The 22,093-nt window shown below is 35.3% G+C and overlaps 1 protein-coding gene and 1 long non-coding RNA gene across 2 annotated transcripts; one reads left to right on the top strand and one right to left on the bottom strand.

Moving 5' to 3' along the window:
* Positions 1 to 3,444: 3,444 nt before the first annotated feature.
* On the top strand, positions 3,445 to 6,317 carry LOC143590245 (uncharacterized). The gene is made up of 3 exons (XR_013145440.1): positions 3,445 to 3,623; positions 4,752 to 4,938; positions 5,940 to 6,317. It is a non-coding gene; the product is annotated as an uncharacterized LOC143590245 (long non-coding RNA).
* Positions 6,318 to 14,042: 7,725 nt separating this feature from the next.
* Positions 14,043 to 17,883, bottom strand: LOC143590242 (galactokinase-like). The gene is made up of 7 exons (XM_077070785.1): positions 17,834 to 17,883; positions 15,364 to 15,458; positions 15,141 to 15,196; positions 14,938 to 15,006; positions 14,761 to 14,831; positions 14,541 to 14,678; positions 14,043 to 14,306 (listed from the first exon to the last, which is right to left on the bottom strand). Exons 1-6 carry the CDS (start codon positions 17,881 to 17,883, stop codon positions 14,663 to 14,665), a joined length of 357 nt encoding a protein of 118 aa, XP_076926900.1. The 3' UTR covers positions 14,043 to 14,306; positions 14,541 to 14,662.
* Between the last annotated feature and the right edge of the window lie 4,210 nt (positions 17,884 to 22,093).

Below are 22,093 nucleotides of genomic sequence, written 5' to 3'. Positions count from 1 at the left end.
GTATGAATGAAATTAAGTTTTCAAGAAACAAATTGGGATATTTGGATACCCTTTTGGCTGAATTGGTGAAATCAGATCAAAGATTGGAGGTTTATTGTGTGGGATATTTTGATACCCTTTTTCAAAATTTTTTTTGGGATATTTAGATACCCTTTTGGCTGAATTTTGGGATATAATACACAGACGGCCAATGTAGGCTACCATGTCACGTGATTTTGACAACTAGAATGGACACATCAACATTTACATAACGGAGTTAGTACTTCGTTAGTCGCGAACTGGTGGAAGAAACATGTGAGAAAGTTGGGACCGTTGCCAACCAAAATGAAAGTTGGGACCAGCGCCAACAAAAATGAAATAGTTGGGAGCAATAAAAACCGATTTTCCATTATATATTGATACTGTTTTCCAAGATTAATGTGTTTAGGCTTGTTAAAAGACTCGTAGCTTCTTTGAAAAAACCTTGGATCCAAAAAAATTCATTTGTGAACTTGAGCCAAATTTGGCTCGGCTTATGGCACACTAGATTGACTTGTTGAAACTAAACACCACTAGTCCTTTGTATATAGGACTTGACCGTTCACATGCAAACGATACCGGATTCTTCTCACTTCATAGCAAGTGGTACTTTCTCTTTGATGAGTTAACTCCAACTTTTGTTTTGGTCAAAAATTACCGAATCAATAATTGAATAATTTCGTTAAGTGAGTTAGAGTGTTCTTCAACAGTGAGGTAAGTAATATAGTAGACAAGTGCGGTAAAAGTAAAGGTGACACAACGATGTAGCGAGGGAAGGCCTTAGATCCTGGTGAGGATAAAAAACCTCGGCAGGGGAAAACTATCCATTGCATCAATTTATTAATATGAAAAGGTAGGTTACAGCTCGAGAACTGATTGAGAACGAAAGTTAAGTACAATTGCAGGTGTTGTGAGTGCAGAGAGTGTAAAAGATGTGTCATATAACGTTCTCAATAGCCCCATTATATAGAAATCAAAAAATAACTAAAAGTTCTATAATTTTGGGAACCCTAGCCACCATGACTGTTTGAAGACGTGTTCTCCAATCCCACGTGAAATTCAACTGGTACTTCGATCTTTCAGGTAGAATGAGTCAGCTAGCCGTTGTAGGTCGTTATTACTTTTGAGTAACCTGCAAGCATAACACAAATAAAACAAGTATAGTTGGTTAGTTCAGGATCATGCAACTAGTTAGGAATCCAAGCTATCAGGATAATCATCAGGATCACGTTCGGAATAAAATGACCCCTAACACTTTTAACCTAATTTCTTTATCTTTCTTTGCTCTTATCATTTATACTTATCTACGTGTAAGTATACACACTGGCATGTTTATCTTGGTATTAATTAGTCATTTGAGCGAGTATGCACCCCGTTGTCTTCCATCTTTCAACCCAACTTCCAACATCGACCATCTTGGGTACCTCGACATGTCTATGCAACATATCCCAAGTCCCAACGCAAGAATCATTCTTGACTTGTAACCAAAATAAGGAACCAAACTATAACCAATGAGTTGGCCCTTGGCTTATAAGTCAATAACTCATAAGTCATCGTGGCCAGTCAATCGTTGGTCAGCCTTGTCAGCATTCTTAGTGAGGGACTCTTGTTTAGGTAAATCGCACCCTGGGCACAGTCGTTCAAGGGAGCAATCTCCGTTTCACATCAACATGTCCCAATATATGATGGTTGGTGGAGGTGATGTGTTGTGTTGTGTTGTGGCATGACCAGTGATCACATAGACATGCCTTATAACCGATTGCCATTAGAATGGGGTAATTTATACACTTGTTGCTTTCTTTAGATTCGCCCTTGTTGCGGTGCACGCATATAATATATATGTGTGGGCCCTAAGGTGGGCAAAAGTGAAATTGCACTAGCTTTGACGTTATTTTACTAATTTCGTGAAAATAACATTAAAAGTGGCGGAATGTTAATCAGGCATCATGTGGTGGCGTTGATGACCGAAAGAAAAAGGTACATGCACCAATCGTCATGTGTCATAATGGTTGAGTGTTATGTGCCTTATGCCCAAGGCTTGTGCAAAACTACTATCAAGTCGGAGGTCTCACTGGAAGCAGCCTCTATATTCCTACGGGGTAGAGGTAAGACTGTCTACATCTTACCCTCCTTAGACCCTACCATAACTTTGCTGTTGGTGGGATTTACTGAGTATGATGATGATGATGATGTTAATGATATTGCTTTCTTTGGATGTGGTAATTATTTATCGGTCGTCACAACCATAGCAAACCACTATCCTGCTATCAAATTGCGGGTTATCCTTAGGAGCATTTTTTCTCTCTTTATGTTGTGGGCTTCGGTAGAGGTGCAAAAATTGGTTTTTTCTAATATCTAGTTCCAGCTATGAAACCGAGTTCGGGTACAACCGAGTATTGACATATTTTTGGGTTTTTTTCTGGTATTCTTTTTGGATATAGATTGAGTTTTTTAAGTTATTTTTCAGGTAACTTTGGAAATTTAAAAAACCCGGTTTCGGATATTGGAAAAACCTTGTTTCGGGTATGGAACTGGTTCTGTTTTTCAGGTATTACCGAGTACAAATTGGTTTGGGTTCTGGTACAAAAATACATACCTTACGAGAAGGGTCGGATACAAGTTGGAATATAAAATAACTTGATTGTGGTTTTTATTTTCGTAAGGGTATTTTGTGCAATTCTACGCTCCGGGTCAGTACTAGTACCGGGTATGGACTGCCCATGAGCCCATAAGTTACAGTCGATTTTGTCATATCCCAAAGCCTCCGATCACCTCTCTGCGCTTGCGTTATCTCACCAAACTCTACACATCTTCTTCCATAACTCTACAAACCCTAATTTTCGATCTTCTAGTTGTAGTTGTATGTATGTACTCTTCTCCTTATTTCTTTCTCAATTTCATATTTCTATGCTCACTATTACTATTTGGATGATAATCGATTAATATTATTATTATTATTATTATTATTATTATTTTCTAAGCCATCCCATCCACATAAGCTAGCTGCAGGTACTCACTCTTCCTTGCGTATTCTTAAATCTGCTGCCATTAATCATGATTTCAGTCGTTAATTTACAATTACACCCACACTTATCTGACCTAGCTGTCAGTTTTATGATTATATTTTCTGATAACCACTTGAAATTAGTTATCATCATTATAGTCACGAAACAACACAATATTAATCAAACTGATAATTTCCACACATATAATCATCACTACTTTGATTTATGCCTAAATTGCACCTAACTCAACTTAATTAATTAGTTATTTTCAGGGATTTATAAACAAAAGGTTAAATTTACCTTTGGTGGATGTGGATGGAATCATCCATTGGCTGCAATCTTGCGTATTCAGACCGCTTGAACCTATTCCTTCTCCGTCCACTTCTTGCTTTGTCCTTTGTGCTTTCTTTTCTTGTTATCGGCTGGTGTTTGGCTTGGAAGCTTCTGCTGGTTCATGTCCCTTTGGTCCAAGAAATATTTGGTCTCAACAAGAAACATCATCTTCCTAAACCCTTAACTCGCCACCGTTTTTCCCGCTTTTACAACACCCTTAATCTAAATAATAACGATAGTTCCGACATCTCTGCTTCTTAGTGGCTGGTAAATTTCTTATTCATAATCTTATCTTTTCTTCACTGCATTCACCTTAATTTATCGGTTTTCTATAGTGATCTTCAATGTATGATTACTTTTGCATATGGTTTTATTTTGTATGCTTGTCAGTAGTTCTACTTTCTAGGAAATCTTTGTATATGAAAATTTGTCCAGGGCATAATGTTTTCTTATTCTTGTTTTGGGTTTAACTAATTATTTCGGTGTTTACATATAGTTAAATTGAGGTTACTCTTATGCTCATTAAAGGAAACTGGTTGTCAAATTTTGTAAAACTGGATTAGCATTTCACTGGTAAGGAAATGACAATTCACATTGGTTTCTTTTCTTTGAAAATATAACTTACCTTGTTTCCATCATTCTGCATATGAGGAGAGACGGGCAGACGGCCGCTCTTAATAAGTAAGCCAATTTTTGGGTTCTTTAGTTTTAGTTGACTTTGTTTTTGAGAAATTAGTTCATTGCTTCCTGTCATTTAGTTATTCTTCTAAACAGCTAAATGTTGGAGGTGCTGCAATTAATAATTGTTAAAAGATGAAACGTGTGGGAGTCAGAATCGAACAAGTCTTGCAGAGATTTAAAAGACTATGTTTATCGTCGTTTATCAGTGCAATTTTCTTACCGTTGAAAGATAAAACACTTTTTAATTTCACAAGATGATAAACCTGGTTTTAATATCTGCACAAGATTTGCTCGTGTTTCACTCAGGCATGTTTTATTTTTGACAATGATAAATTGCAGCACATTCGTCTATAATGAGGATGGTAAAAATGAAGAATATTTATCTTTTTAGAAGAATGACGGCTAAATAATGGGAAACAAGGAATTGCTTTCTCAAAATACAAAAACATCTAAGACTAAAGGACACAAAAATTTTGGTTGCGTTTTAGAAGCAACCGTCTGCCTGTCTTTCCCCAAACGCAGAAGTGTGGAACCAAGGTAAGTTATATTGATAAGTAAGAAAGTAGTGTATATTGTCATTTCTTTACCGGTAAAAGTGCTTTATCCATATTACAAAATCATGTCTTTGTTTTTTCTTTGTTGGTGTGCAGTTTATTTGTGCTACAGTCTACAGTTCTTTGACGTGTGTTTTCTTGTTGAATAATTTCTTAACAGACTACCTTATTTTTGTTTGGAAGGCATTTTATTAAAGCAATGGCGTTGAGGCGTTTGCTTGATTTTTCTGATGGTGAGCTAATGAGATCTGATTGTAAACCGTGCTCGAGGTTGATGAGGCATACAGCTGGCGTTTTTAGTGTTGGTGGAGCTTTAGGATTCTGGATCCTGTGTCGACTGCATTATGGTGTGTTCTCTATATTCAACATCTGTTTCATGAAACATTAATGTTCTTTTAGTGTAAAAATTAATCAAGATTGTTCTTTGAAAACACACAAATTAATTAGAGGTTCACACAAATAGTTTTTACTCTTTGTTTATGCTGTTAGAAGCGATTTAGGTACGATGGGATTTTAAAAGTTCAAATATACACATACTTAATGTCAAATAGAAAAAAACAAATGTTTCTGTCCATAACACATTTCTTATTTTCTATAGTTGCATAATGTTATGTCAAATAAAGGATAACCCCCAAAGCTTGTTGAATTGGCAAATAAGGTTTTGTTTAATCATATTTATGCTATGCTATAATTATATACACCAAAGGGCTTATAGCCTAGTGGTGTTGATGGAAGATTTTCTACAAGTTTGGGTTGAAGATAATTTTTGTAATTTTATTATTTGAGTTTCTTCTTGTTATCTTAATGGTTTCCTATTTGACTTGTGATTCACAACTATAAAATGGGATCTAAGGATTATTGTTTAGTTAGTTCTTGGGTTTTGATCATGGTAAAGAACACCTTTGAGTCATTTGGTTCGTTAAAGCTTTTGATTTTCATTACCGAGTTATTAAGCCAATTGATTGCTTCCGTGCATCATTTGAGCTGTGGGCGTGACATAGAAAACGGTACTTAACTGTTAATTTTGTTGACGGCATCCAGGTTTATTTGCCTTTTCTTATAATCAGTATGATTAAACATTTAAACATGACCTGAGTTGTGGGTGCGTCGAGCTTTGGGGGTTTTCATGATTTGATATGAGACCATAGAACTACATAGAATGATAGACAGATAATGTTCTATGGATAGAAATATTTGTTTTTTTTCCCAGGAGGGTCTAAATTTGAAGTTGCATTATCTCATGATACACACACAGACACACTCACCTATATTGACCATGGGAATTCGTTGGAGAAAACTGACGGGCCCACATCAGTATCCTTCTATTCTAACCAGTGTCATGTTGCAGGTCCTAGAGTGCATATTCCTAGAAGTTTGAGGTGGGCTGGTACCGGGGCCGTCACTGTAAGCGCAAGCACGGCTTTACTGGTCTGTCTTTTTAGTCCTGAATGTGAACCTCAGAACATAGAGGCCTATGACAAGAAAAAATAGCCCACAATATATACTTGGTTATAATTCTACTTTTGTTGGTTTTAATCTGTGAGCTCCTTCAAACTGTCTCTTCAGATCGATGACTAAAAGTATGTTGTTTATGCATTACGTTGACTATGTTTATGCATTAAGTCCGTTGGTCTAGTAAGACACATTATTGAGACTTAAAACGGTTTTTATCTTTTTGCTTTTTCACCTTGTACCACTATTATTATTTCATGCATCGAGTATATTGTGTTTGCTTGGGATATTAGCGTGGCAGTTGTGAGTTGCATCATATTGCACCCTATCAATGCGTTAATTAATTATTATTATTATTATTAAAATCAGAATGTTTCAAAGTAAAGTTCAGTTCATTTTTGAGCTAATACCAGATATAAAGAGCACACTAGGGTGATAATCAAAATCCATTAACTGAATTGCCAAAAACTGTTTAAAAAACAAGCGAATTAATGTTTGGGTTTTAGATTTTTTGGGACTGATATATGCTGTTCGGTTACTCGCTCACAAAACCAGTTTAGTTTTAAGTCCGGTTTTGTGTTTACAATTTTTCTCACATCGGTCGTTTAAGGGGATGTCGAGGCTCCTACCTCTGTACATTACGAATCTACTTGGGTATGATTTTTCACTTTTGTTTGATTCCCAAGTTAAAACAAAATTTGGTCCTTTAATCTCAAATCATAAAAATGGTTATTAGCCCGAACCAAACTGGCTCACTTTGCAAAATCAATAATCGATCAACTGACCGGCTTCTTCAAGTGTTTCCGTTAGATCCCCACGAAAGTACTATGTGAAAAGTGGTGATCGGATGGTGCATCCTATATCTAGGGAATATAGAAAAATCTGAATCCGAAAGGCTGATCGAGTACGGGATCAATAAAGAAGTACGTCGGCTCCGATACAGTTATATTATCAGGTGGTACTCAACCGGTTGTCTAAAATATAATACTCATTTTCCTTTAACAATACCTGTTAATGTTTGCCTTTTTTGTTATTGTATAATATCCAAGACTTACTGTTAATGATAGGGGTGGAGGTGCAAATTGTAACCAGCTAACCATTTTTTTTTTTTTTTTTTGCAACCTAAATTTTGAACTTTTATATAGAAACATAGATATTACATCAACATAGAAGGTAGGCGGGCAACAAGCTGCGCCGCCACCCTTTTCTGAATTGCAAACCCTAACCTGCTAAAGATATACCCCTGCCCCTTTGGAGTCGACACATTGCTATGCACAACCCGTTGGACCTGGTTAGGAAACGGATAGCTTCCGGTGCCAAGGAGCCAAAGGTGTCAAAAGCCAGAGGGACAAAAACATGTTGGTCAAGGAGCCAAAGGTAACCAAATCGAAACCAAAAATGGCCCGAGCCTGAAACCGGGTTATTAACCTGCATTGTTCGGTTACGAAAAAAAAAACAATAGGTTAGAGACTGCTTGGGATGATCCGACCAAAAACCGGTTCGGTTAAGTAATTGATACCCCGAAAACTGGTTAAGTGGTATTTGCACCTTTAAATGGGAGGATGACCATATGCCAAAAGAGTGACATCAAATAATGTACATAACCAAAACCAATGGTCAAACGACGATCAATCTCGACTAAAGGTAATGGACGAAGACAAAAATAGTTGGGAGGTGTAGATAATGCAATGTCTAATCAAATAATGATCGAAAATGGTTTTATCAAACTGTAACAAATAAATGGTAACAACAAAAAGAACCAGAACTTAGTATGGGTTTAACGGTTATCTATTAGTTTATTTTGTGCAATTGACCAAACCACTTTCATTACCCATAATTATAGTAATTTTGGGCTTAAAATTTCGATTTCTTATTAAACGTAAATCATGTACAATCTAGGATTTCCTTGACATGGTTTTCTTAATCGTGTAGTGTCAATACCTGATGTCAGTTTTTAAAACTTTGACATGCATACTAAAACCAGAACTATGATTATGTATAGCATTACATGATCATGCATTTTCTCTATTTCATGTGTATATACTTTGTGTGTTTGCTTCCTTTAAGAAATTATGAGTATGCTCACGGAGAATAGAAAATATGGTAAATAAATGTTAAACAAATGGAGCCATTTGGTCATGGCACAGGCTCCGCTTTTGGGGTCACTCACAAAGAGTTTGTAGGTGTCTTGTGGCTAACTAGAAAATCCTAAGTAGTCTGTTGGTGGTTGGTAACACCCCATTTGAAGGACATATGGGCTAGTTAGCCTATTTCATCGTCGTTCATTACAATCACTGTAAGTCCTTTGTCATACTCGGTCCTAGACGTATGACTGCTAATTAAATACGTATTGTTTTTGTCATTTTATCAAAGTAATCTTTGATTACAATATTAATTTATAAAAAAAGAATTAAATACCTTTGGTTTTAAAAAACAGGTTAGAAGGATTTGGTTACAAAATTTTCTGAAAGAATCTTCAATTCTTTTGGCATCTATCCTTGCATTTCCTTTCTTTCAGATTACCTGAGAACCTTTTAAACAAATTCTTACAAGTGTTTTGATAGATCAAGTTACATATACAAAATTCTCATGGCATTTCAAGGATTTCTATTTTTTTTTATCAAATGTAGATATGAATTTTATTAAATTGTATAATGTATAATGTATTTTTTGATATCATAACGAGTTTCACATGCTTTGCAATGATAGATTGATATCATAACGAGTTTCTCCATTGTCATTACGAAACCACCCAAAATGAGATTCAAACTTTTGTTGAAGCCTTTGTTTTTTTTTTGTTTAACTTATATGTTGAATACGATAATAAGTTGTATCCAAAACTAAAATTGAGTATTCGACAAAGGAATTCAAGGTTCAAGTATGTTTCTGATCTTGAATCTTGACTAGCTAATTATTGAATTGATTTAATATAATGTTTTAAAACATTGAGTGGGGATTTTCATAGTTCTCTAAATTATATATACAAAAATGAATAGGACAATATTACGAAAGAAGATATACGGGGAAGATGATGTGGGAATCAAGAGAAGGGAAGTTAAGCAAAATTATTATAATTTTTTTTATATATTCTATCCATGTTTTAATTGAATCTATTTAAAGAAATTTGACAAAAAAATGGATAGCTTTAATGTAATAATTGATCAAAACGACGTAGTTTTAAATGTTTCACGTCTAAGCTTAGACGCTTAACAGCCCCATATTCACTTTCCCCATTGTAAATATACATATAAAAACATTTTTATACATAATAAGATATCTAACTATCTATATAATTGCCTACCATAAAATCCTAGGTGTCGCTCTCAGATTGTTCCCCACATTCTCTAGAGCCACCAGATTGCTTGATTTATAAATGGAGGTTTCTCATGCATTTGACCCGAATTCGCGGGTATGGGCCTCACCAAACCCGGATAGTCTTTAAATGGGTTATAACATCTCATTTATTTGTAAAACTATTTCATAATCAAACAATAGTTTTCACTAGTCATGGGTTTCACCAAACCTGGATAACCCTTAAACGGGTTATAACATCTCATTTATTTGTGAAATAACCCTTTAATTATCAAAGAATAATTTTCACGAGTTATGCGTCTTACCAAACTCTAATAGCCCTCAAATGGGTTTATAAGATCTCATTTATCGGTAACACTTTCATTATCAAACCCTTATTTAATTTATCTGCTTTACATGTTCTTCGTTGCTGGTCTATCATCTCCATCGTCGGTTAACTTCCAATACTACTCACCATTGTTAGCTACATCAACGCCTCTTTTTCATTAGACAAATATTTGTGTTCATGTTTGTACATTTAAAAAAATCAACATGCTCGTGTTCGTTTATGTTTGTTCGTTAAAAATCTAAAAAACATAAACATCTCAACTATTAAAACCCAGTATAATTCAATATAAATAAAATCTAAATAAGTAGAATCTAATTCATTTTAATAAGCTTTTTGCTTAATAACGAAATTTGAAGACAAGAGCAAAAAATAAAGAAAAACAAATCTCATCCATTTCCTTTCAAATCCTTCCTGTATAAAGATAAAAAAACTACATTATATACCCACTTAGATAGATACTTATATCTATATAATAATAATTCTCAAATTATAATAAGTAGGATATTCTTATATGTAATAAGATATATTAAAAAAATATAATAACAATCTAATATATATGTATTAAATTAAAACAAAATTACGCTAAAAAAATCATTATAAAATATCAAAGCGATTAAAAACAAAATTTTAAATAAACTCCCGTAACACGGGATGATCAAACTAGTATATTATATAATATGTATTTGTATCCATAAAAGTATCATATTCAAATAAATAATAGTTGCTAGCTGGCTCACAAGCCAAGTAAAACTTGATGCGAAGTTTGGACTCAAAATTGTTTGTTATATAAACTCATTTAAGTATTTAGGCAATGATCCATTTAACCTTGACTTGATTTGAGCTTCTAGCAAGCCAACCAGTAGTCGCTCATGAGTTGCTCAACATCTACTACGTCCCGTATCATTTTCAACCATGTAAAGTAAGTCTTGTAAATAATCATGCTAAATTTGTCATTCATGTTGTGCAATTAATTATATATAATCGTGTTCAAATGTATCGTATCATTCATCTCATTAAAAAGGTTATGATTGATTGTATGAAGTGTATAGTGTCGTGTAACTTGCTTATTAAAAATTTCATGTTATTGTTTGAATAATCGGTTAAGGTTGAGTTCAACACCCCCATAAGGCCATCTGTAGTGGGCATTAATATAGGGGCGATAGGGCGATTTTTATATGGAACAACCCCCCCCCCCCTCTCCCACCCAACCCCGGCGGCGACAAAGAGGCGAAATGTGTGGGGGGAGAGCAATGACTATTTGTCGTCGTGCATGCTTTTGTTTTTATTATTACAATTGTTTGTGTGATATATATATATATATATATATATATATATATATATATATATATATCACACAAGGATGTGGGAAATTGATCACCCACTACACATGGCCTTCTGAGGGTGTTGAACTCAAGTACTCAACCTTATAGTGGGGTGTTGAACCCACTATATATATCACACAAGGATGAGGCGAAAATGTGATATATATATATAGGATCAAGATCATGAGAGAACTTTTTTAAAATTGAGAACCATGAGAACCATTTTGGACCACAAAAAACCCAAAAATAAAAAAAAAATCATAAAATAAAAAAAACACAAAAATGAAAAAAGTAAAAAAAAACCATAATTCTTATTTTAACATCCCGATTTCATAAAAAAAACTCGGTTTAGCCAAATTATATACACATATGTATAATATATACATATATGCACATTTACATGATTTTTTTATACATATGTGTATAATTTAAGATAAATGATAGTGTACATATGTGTATATTACGTAACTAAAGATTAAATAAAAATGTACATATGTGTATAATACGACGTTTTTTTTATTTATTTTTATTATTTATTATTTTTTTTTTATGAAACCGGAATGAAATATAAGAATTTTGATTTTTTTACTTTTTAAAATTTTTTGTTATTTTTTGTTTTATGATTTTTTTAAATATTTTTTTAAAGGTGTTTTTAGTGGTCCAAAATAGTTCTCAATTTGCAAAGGGTTCTCTTAGGATCCTTACCTTATATATATATATATATATATATATATATATGTATATATATATGTATATGTATATGGGATGGTTCAAGAGAGAAGTGATTTTATTGCAAGAAGTAAATTATAACTATTGATTATGTTTGACCTATGGTCTACAATTAACATGGCAATGTTGTAATTTTTAGCTTGCTCATTTTAATAGTTTATAAGATAAAAGGGTATTTTTGTATTTTCCTTGTTAATATTTATTCATAATCCAACTGTACATCTAATTAATTTTGGCTATAAAATATCAACGTGATTTCGTGGGTCATTTCCACTTTCTTTTTTTTATCTTTGTTTCCTTTTTCTGTTTGTGTAAACAACCAACGTTGACTTTTAAGACTTTGGATTATTCTTGAGCTAAAGTAATTTTACCCATTCAAAATATATCTACACAAATTTGTTTTAAGAATTATTATATACATATGGATATATAGTTTTTATGATACACATATAGTTATGATTATACAATTATTATGTGTAGGCAATTGTTAATTTAGTTCTTTAAATATTTTAAACTATTAAAAGTTTGTGTAAATATATGTTAATTTGGTTTAGCTTAAGTGTGTCTGTTTGTTTACTAATTTTTGTGTAGGTTGTTAAAAGTTATTTTTGTGTAGGTTATTTCGAACATATATATATTTGGTTCTCAAAATAAGTATAGTTGTGTAGGTTGTTAAAAATTTGTATAGGTATCTGTATAAATTATGTAGGTTGTTAGAAGTTTGTGTAGGTATATATTAATTTCATTCTCAAAATACGTATAAGTTGTTAGAAATTTGTGTAGGTGTATGTTGGTTGTGTAGAGATATGATGTTTAATGGTTGTGTAGGGATACATTTATTGTGTAGAGACATGTTAATATGAGTATGTGTTGTACATGTTACAATCTTTTAGCTACATACAAGATGATGATAAGAAACATGATTCAGTGTGTGTGTATTTTTTTCTTAATTGAAATGCGATTTTTTTTGTATGTTCATGTATTATCTTTTGTGTGTAAATGTGTGTATTTAGTTTTATTACCATTTAATTAAAAGAACAAAATTGATTTGATCCTTTATTTTAAATTTATTTAAATATATATTAGACATCGTCCAACCGAAAAAAAAAAACCAAAACCAACTGGAAGTTGGGAAAAATGATTTAAGTTGATAAGTATTAAATAAACAAATAGAATAAAATAAACAAATCAATAAAAAAAATATGATTTGTAACTCTTATATAATTTAATAGTTACCAAACAAAGCAAATGAAAATTTTACTAATTTACCTCACTAATTAATTAAATAAAAAAGAAAACTTGTGATTGGTTGAAGCCATTTCTTTCATTTCTTGCAATAATTTGATTTCTTTCTTGAACTTAAATATATATATTATATATACTAGTGGTGGTGCCCGCGCGTTGCGGCGGGGGACACAACAGAAGTTTGGTTTGTAGCACGTCGATTTGAGTTTTGTTTCAAACGGCAAGAGATTAGATGACTAAATAGTTTTGGTATAAAGTCCATATTGTGACGGGTAAACATAGTTTTGAAGAAAAGTTATATCATAACATAGATAAAATAAACATGTGACAACTGATTTTTATAATATGTATTAATCTATTCGTTTGTGTTAAATATTTTAATGTGAAAAATTTTTAAATGTTGATTGACTAAAAAAGCCTATGCGTTGTAGCGGGTAGCTAAAAAACCATAAGCACTAAAAAGTACTAATCCTTTGATCAATAAGTTTTTAATAGAAGTTGGTATATGCGTAGCCGCTTAAACCAATAAAACATATCGAAGAGTCCGCACGTTGCAGCGAACGCAATGGGGATTCAGTCGGTATCGGTTTATTATGATACCATCATTTGCTATACCAAAGTTTATGTTTCATATTAAGTAAGATAAAAAAAATAAACAAAAAATTATAACATTAGCCCAAAAATTATAACAAACGCCCCCTACTTATAGCCTACATAATAGCTTAGTTAAATATAAAACTATGTTGGTTAAAACATAAAAGGCTAGTTAAATATTAGGTAATAGCAAGGCCCTTTTGAAAATCGTAATCAGAACATGACTAAAAATTAGACTAAAATCACCATTGTACTTTGTTACATACCTTTAATCCCATCTCAAAATTACACTTGAACTCGTATGCTCAGATAGGTTATGCATCATATATTTCCTAACCAAGCAGACATGACCTGAACCAAGCCGCAACAGACCTAAACCAAGCCGCAACCGAGCCAAAAAAATATATATGAACAGAAGCATATAAAGAACGACTCAATAGGAATAAAATTATGAATATGTCACTAAACATGGTCGGCATTGGTAAATAAGATAATGGTAACAAAAATGTTGAACCGAGTTATGAATTTTTACAAAACGGGTCAAACATGTCATTCCTGAAACGGATAAAAATAGGTTAAAGTTAGATAAAAAAATACCTGGAACAACTTGTAATGTTTAGCAGCTTTTAGCACATCAACTAAAGAATTAGAGTCAGCATATATTAAAACCAAGCTTTCAAAGAGTGAATTTCTTGATTTCTTCAGTTGCATACGATTCTTCTTTTAGATATTCCTTTAATAGTAAAATTAAAAATAATTTCAAAAAATAAAGAAAAAAGATTTAAAAATAAAAATCCCGGCACTAAAGTAATTTGACACCAAGTATTTTTAAATAAGTAGAATCATAACCATAGATGTGAAAAAATGGACATGTAAAAAGGGTCGTGTCGGGTCAACCAGAAACAAAATTTGGGTAAAGTTTGAACCGTTTTGACCCACTTGAACAATTTCTTGTTTAGTCCAATACCATAAAAGTAAGGGTCGGATCAGAAGACCCGTGAGTTTTCACTTTTGATACGCATAAACCTTCTACATCTGATAGCGTTTTCACTTTTGATATCGCCTCTAAAGGTTCGTCCATTCCAAGTTTTATACCAAGTACAATCTGAAACGTTTAAAAACTGCAACAGTTATACAAAGAAGATTGTTAACAAAAACTGAATATACAGCGAGTATTCTGGACTTACATAAGCTGAGTGGCATTCAAAGACCAGGCTATTATAGTTAGTTGCTGCAGTAAGTCAGTAACCGCTTTTTGCTATCGCAAAAGAACTACCAGTTCTTGGCCGTAATGGATAATGGCTATATATAAAAATTAATTAATAAAAAGAAATGTAATTAATAAAAATAAAAATATAATATACCAGGTCCATTCCACTGAATTGTGTCCCAATGTGCCTGCCTTTCACACTTGCATGTAAGTTGAGCAACTTCTTTGTGCAATGAAGAAAAGGAAATTACAAAAATTAAACATAACATGTTGCAGGAACTTAGAAATATCAAATAAACATAAACTTGTAGATCCAGAGAAATAATATCTACAAATTTCAATATATGATAATAATACCTTGAGACGATTGACTTTGTGGGCGGCCATTATGGCAATTGTAGAGCACACAAAAGCTGTAGAGATTGAAAGCCCACACCGTGTATGGGCAAGAAAGAGATAAAGTTAAAGCATAAGGGGATTTAATTTATACTATTTGAACTAAAGTTAGATAAACTTTATCAAATTAAACAATATTGACTACAAGATTTCACAAGATTTGAACATTCAACGATAACCTTACCTATAAGAACTGCTCCATCAATCATAACATCAAGCCAAACTCGTGAGCTAATATCCAACCCCCTCGATTTAGCATATTCATGGAAACCTTTGTATCTGTAAAATAGAAACCATAAGTTTCTAATACTTGCATATCAATTGTTTTACGACATATCGATTGTTAGACTGTAACAATAGGTAGCAAGTTAAAGCAGATTTCGTTTAAAGAAATGAACAAACATGAATACATGCCTCGTTCATTCATTCATATATGTTCGTGAATGCTCATTCATTTAAATTCGTTTAGGTTCGTTTGTTCATGTTCGTTATATATTCATTAAAACGATTACGCCCATTAGCATTTAGCCTAGATTTAATAACTTTTTAGGCTCTACACATTGTTGTACATATTTACCTATAATTGTTTTTTGCTCAGTTATATTCATTCATCTATGTTCATTTTCTTAATGAATGGCCACAAACAAGAGAATCGGCCGTTTAAGTGTTCGAGTTAAATTGTTTGTTCGTTTAAAGTTAAACGAACGAACTCAAACATGCCCCGTTCATGTTCATTAAGTTTGTTTACACGCCTAAAATTGAAGTTGCTCACCCGCTAATATGATGCAGGCCCACAAAAATCAGTACACATTTGTTTGGGGTAGAAATTTCTCGGTGGTGGCTCCTTGATGAGTGGTGGTGTCACTGTCTTGTTATCAAATGACCCAAAAAACGCGAAACCAAAAAAACCGCAACGAAAATAATGTTATTGTAACAAAACCATAAAAAGTTCAACCAAAACGAAAAAAAACCTATACGTGTTTATAATAATAACAGAGCTCGTTTACCCGAACCCGTACCAAGTCAAACCAAAATAACAGTTTCTTGAGTCGACCGGTTATGACATAAATGTGTAGTGACCCGAACCCGACCATGGTTTTAAGACGATCTTTTGTCTACCCAAACCTAAATGAAACCAAAAACCGAACTTGAACAACCAAATAAAGTGAAACGAACTGAAATTAGACTAAAAAATGAAAACCGAACCAAATAAAAGCCAAACTGAAACAAAACTAAAAAACGCGAAACCAAAAAAACGTAACGAAAATAATGTTATTGTAACAAAACCATAAAAAGTTAAACCAAAACGAAAAAAATCCTATACGTGTTTATAATAACAGAGCTCGTTTAACGAACCCGTACCGAGTCAAACCAAAATAACAGAGCATTATTGAAATATACACAAATCCTATAAAAAGAAGATGCAAATATGATTAAACATTTAATAACATTAACCAAGTACAAAAAAGTAAATATAACACACATAATATTCATATGATTAACAAAAAGCAAACTGACTAAACCATAGGCCAAATGCATAAAAGGATTGAATCACATACCCCGAGCTTCCTCTTGTAGAGCATATGGGCATAGATGTAGATTACAAATAGATTTAGAAGGTTAAGGTCAATTGTTTAGTCGACGCGGGTAAAGCAACAATCGAAGGGCGTGTGAGGGTTTTACCTCCATCATCATCGTCTCCAGCCCTGGAGTGTAGAAGAAGATAAAGAGAACAAACGCCCATCTTTCACTTGCAAAGGACGAATTGGAAGGTCGTCTTAATATAGGCGTCGGAAGGTGTAGGACAATTAATTCAACGGCGTCTCAATAATGGAAGGTATCTCTATTATAATATACGGGCACTTTTCATTAATATTTTACACGTAAAACAACAAATCTCATTAACATTTTACATGCAAAATAACAGTTCATAAATATTTTACATATAAAATCTTAAATAACTGTTGTTTTACTTGTAAAATGTTAATGAGATTTGTTGTTTTACGTGTAAAATGCTAATGACAAGTTTTGTTATTTATGTAAGATATTAATTTTTACGTGCAAAATTTTTAAGAACTTTTTGTTTTACATGTAAAATTTTAATAAGATTTGTTGTTTTAAGTGTAAATGTTAACGAAAAGTGTTAATATACATGTAAAATATTAATTTTTACATGCAAAATCTTAAAGAACTATTGTTTTACATGTAAAACGTTAATGGGATTTGTTGTTTTACGTGCAAAATATTAATTAAAAGTGTTATTTTACATCTAAAATCATAATGAACTGTTGTTTTACATGTAAAATGTTAATAAGATTTTTTATTTTACATGTCAAAGTGTCCCCGAAAGCTAAACTAAAGCCGAAAGCTAAACTGAGTCAAGTTTTTTTTTTGGAACGGGGATGCTAGATATAATTTTTTTTGGTCTTTTTAATTTTTTAATTTTTTTTGTTTTTTTAATTAATTTTTTGAAGGTTTTGTAACATCACGTAAAATTCGAGCCAAAAATGTCAAGTTTCCAAAGTCTAGGGACCAAAATTATCAAATTCCAAACACAAGGGGCAAAAGTAAAAATTCTGATTTCTTGTCCTATCGGGGTACGCGACAGGACAAAAGACAAGCCCATCGTGTAGCGCGATGGGGCTTGGTCAAACCTTCCAGAAGAGTCAACGGCGGTACGCGACCGCCGTTGAGCCAACATCATCGCGGTACGTGATGACGTGGCCTGACACATTGTGACACGTGTGCCACGTGTCAAGCGGTGGCACGACGTGTGCCACGTGCCTCCACGCGTCACAACGTCTGCCACGTGTCGACACGTGGCAGGTCTATACACTGACTCATCAAGCCTACGTCGCAGTACGCGACGGGCTTGAGAGGTGACCCATCGCGTACCACGATGGGGTCCGAAGTTGGCTATAAATAGGGCAGCCACGAGCTCAGCCCTCTCACACCTCAAAACACACATTTACTCTCTCTAGCTTTCTCTCACTACCTCGAAGTGCGTGCCATCGATCTGCCTCGATAAACGTGCCCCGAAACCTCGTTTTCCGTGCCCTTTACCTCAATTTCTGTGCCATCCCGAAGTGCTGCCCGACGACCCAGTGATTACCTCGAAGTGCGTGCCAAGTGTGTCTCGAAAAGCGTGCCACGAGGAGGGAAGGAGTGTTAAAGACAAGAGTGAAGATTGGGTAGAGTCGAAGTGCTGCCCGAGTGTCGAGGGTATTCTGAGCCAAACAAGGTAGACATAATGCCCGACCAAAATAATAATAAAATATAATAACGGCTTAATACTGTAACATCCCGAAATTTCCAAAATAATATTAATTATATTACTTAATAAAAGAGGGAAAGTTTACTCGGGTTATCAGGAAATAAATAATAGAGTAGGAGTTGGTATGGGTCGGGCTAGTGTTGGGTAATGGATGTGGGTTATGGACTTGGATTAATGGAGATGGGTTAAATGAGAATGGGCATTAGGTCCATGGGATTTCAGGGATATAAATACCCTAGCACCCCAAAATATCTTCATTTCTATCATTATCCAAACACACTCCAAAAACACACACAACACCACAACTTCGCCGGCGGCCGGAACCGGGCAGATCCGAGGAGAGGAACGGACAGGTCCGAGAGAGAGAGAGAGAGAGAGAGAGAGAGCGATTAGTTGTGTTAACAAGTTAAACAAGATCCAAACAAGCTCAAAAATGTATGATTCTTGATCTTTGAAGTTTAAAGATCCAAGCTTTTTAGTGTATAAGCGACCGAAAATGGTCGGGAAGCGTAGTGGGTGATATTGAACCATAGCAAGGGTGTTAAAATCGCTCAAAATGCTGGACAGAAACCGAACAGCGGCTGATCTGGACAACTTCGCCTGCAACTGGGCAACTTCACCTTCAAAGCGATGAACTTCGCCTGCAAGCTAAGTTCGCCTGATGGCAACTTCGCTGTAAAGTTAAGTTCGCCTAACTGGTAACTTCGCCTGAGGCCAAGTTCGCCTGATGGCAACTTCGCTGTAAAGCTAAGTTCGCCTAGCTGGTAACTTCGCCTAAAGCTAAGTCCGCCTAAGGTTAACTTCGCCTAGAGCTAAGTTCGCCCGAGGGTTAACTTCGCCTAAAGTCAAGTTCGTTTAGAAAATAAATTAAAAATCTAATGAAAAATGTGTTAAGACAGTTAATGGAAATAAAATTTTTCCAAGCTGACCTGGCAGCTCGACCCCAGCCAGGGGCTCTTGTAGGTTCCCTGGACGGATCGCACGAGATATCTCGATCTACTAAGGTGCTGAATCCCTGCGTAGGTCGTTACGAGCGTAGAACACGAATCAAACAAACACACGATATATTAATAACCGAACACGTGATACGAATCACTGAATACAATAAACTCTCTGGCTTACACGTTACAGCCGATATCACGATCTGTAACTAACAACTCGATCAACAAAACGATTAACCTAAACCAGCCGTAACCTATCAATATAAATACACGACAACTTCGCCTGGCATGTTCAGGCGAAGTTGTCCATAACTTCGCTTGACTAACAAGTTCGCCTGATAAGCGAACTTGTCAGTAACTTCGCTTAAACATAAATAAAAACATAATTAACATTACAGACTCGATTACAGACACTAGACTATGAACTACTGACATTATGCACCAACAGACTCCCCCTTGGCAGTAGCTTCATATCTTGATCTTTAAGCACTTGTCTTGTAATCTTCATGCATGTACTCCTTCTCTTACGCATACCGTGACTACTCGCTGATACTTCCTCGCTTCGTCTTTCCAAGCAGGAATATAAAATATCTTCTTTTCATTTAACACCTGCAGATCAGCTTTCGATAAATTAACAAGATGCATCAGATCATACACCCTCAGCACTTCTTGTTCGTCTTCGTCTTCCATCACGGCTTCAGCAGTCTGGCAATCAACATACCACCATTTAAGATTCTTCAACACATCTTGAGGCATAGTCTTCATTGGAACCTCCTTAATGCATCGGATCGGTTTGTACTTCATTACCATCCATGGCTTGCCATCTGCTCTCATTCCTCTTTCCTTATCTTCCACTAGCTTTCCTTTCTGTGGCTTTAATAACTCAAACTTCTTTTCTTTAATACTTTCTTTCCACACGATCTTCCCAATAACTCTCGCCATGTTGTCGTCGCTTCTATTAATCAACCCCAATCTAGCCAAATCCTTCACCTCACATTCTGGCAATGTATTGAGAGATCTCAACGTCCTCTTAAAGTATTGAATACCATCATATCTTTTCACCACGAACACTTTTAGCTGTTCATCATATAGCCAACAAATAATTCCTTTCTTCGACTCAGCGTAGCCTTTGATATTATAACTTTTCTTGAACATGGTTGGAACAGCAGGCTTCTTAGTTTTGATAAACCAATGAGCATAGCCTTCCTTCCACCTAGGCTGCTCCTCCCATTCAGTCTCATCATTTGCCATCTCATTACCCATATCGGCTTTCTCAACATCTGGGATCTCGTGTTCAACATTTTCCTCAATTATCTCACCCTCTTCAATCTCATCTTCAATCACAATTTCTGCACCAATCTTTTCAATCTTCTCAATTGGCAGCACATCATCATCAAACATATCATCATCCAATTCTTTCAAAGCATCGATCACATCATCTCCCATCTCCTCGTCATCTACCATCACGACCTCATCACCACCAGAACCGCCAGCTGCACCTGCAGACTCCCCCTGAGCTGTGGAAGTCCCAAGAGCTTGAGTAGTTCTTGGCAACTCACCACCTGCACCTTTCGATGCATTGGGATCATCGTCTCTGTCATTCTTCTTCTTTGTCCTGAGCTCGTCGTCTTTACAGCTCATCTCCCCCTGAGATGCCAAGAACTCCTTCATAGCATCTATAATTTTCCCATGTTCAATCAGGAGGGACGTCTGTAGTTGATTTTCTGCTACTAGGCGCTGAATAGCCTGGGTCTGGATAAGATTGATTCTGGATTGCTCTGCCACGACCCGCTCAAGTGCAGCTATTCTCTCCGAGTCTGATAGGGTTGCATCGAAATCGAACCTCACGTGAGATATGTCTTGAGTATACTGAGGAGGGATTTCGAATGAAACCGGGACATCAGAAGCAGTTGTGGACGTAACCGCAGGTGGTATCGTGACCGACAACCCTGCAGTTGCAACGACTGTCGACTCAACAAATTGTGCAACCACCTCTGAAGGAGTAAGAGTTGGAGGTGGTAAAGACACAATCTCCGGAGACGTCAGCTGGAAAGAAGATGATGTAGCCACCACGGGAACATCCGCGGCGCTTAAACTTGTAACTTGTACTGATGTAGGGACAATTGACATACCGGACAGTGCGGCCGGAGCGAAACGTACGACTCGTGAACTCTCACCTGCTCCCATACCTGCACCTGTCCTGTCCCTTCTTGAACGTCTGATCAACCTATGAATATCTTCTTCTTCTTCTGACTCACTGTCGTCATCTGTCCTCTTTCTCTTCCCATACGTCCTCTCTTGAGTCACCATCATACGTCTCGCCTCATCCATTACATCATCAAAATCTGAGTCAGCCACCGTCGTAGCTGCTCTAGTAACATCCACCGTCGAGACTTGTGCTACCGAGACCTGTACATCTTCATGAGGATCAACTCGGTCCATATCGAAGTAGCCTTGACCTCCAAACACTTCATCAAGGTCTATGTTTTCTTCAGCTGACACAACAGGCGCAGTAGGTACATCTTGAGGTGCTCCCGCCTGTTGTGGTCGAGGATCTCGAAACTCGTCCCCATTAGCAGGAACATACTCCGGGTTGATTAAATACCCAAACAGTGGAGTATGCCTGGGACGCAGCTCAGGTATGCTCCTCGCGCTCGATGTCCGGCATTGAGCAAAGATACGCTTGCTCACATTCTCCA

This window comes from Bidens hawaiensis, unplaced genomic scaffold (genome assembly GCF_021521415.1).
Source record: "Bidens hawaiensis isolate Kalapana, Puna unplaced genomic scaffold, B.hawaiensis_p1.1 tig00038234_1, whole genome shotgun sequence".
NCBI lineage: Eukaryota > Viridiplantae > Streptophyta > Magnoliopsida > Asterales > Asteraceae > Bidens > Bidens hawaiensis.
The sequence above is the reverse complement of the archived record's forward strand: the minus strand, read 5'-3'. Positions and strand labels throughout refer to the sequence as shown.

Bases quoted from the DNA above. Each gene is read 5' to 3' on its own strand.
- LOC143590242 (XM_077070785.1), bottom strand. From the start codon at position 17,883: ATGATGTTGGCTCAACGGCGGTCGCGTACCGCCGTTGACTCTTCTGGA. The intron at 15,197-15,363 runs GTAAGGTTATCG...CAATCTCTACAG, and splicing joins TGATGGAGCAGTTCTTATAG to CTTTTGTGTGCTCTACAATT. The intron at 15,007-15,140 runs GTATTATTATCA...CATTGCACAAAG, and splicing joins ACAAAGTCAATCGTCTCAAG to AAGTTGCTCAACTTACATGC.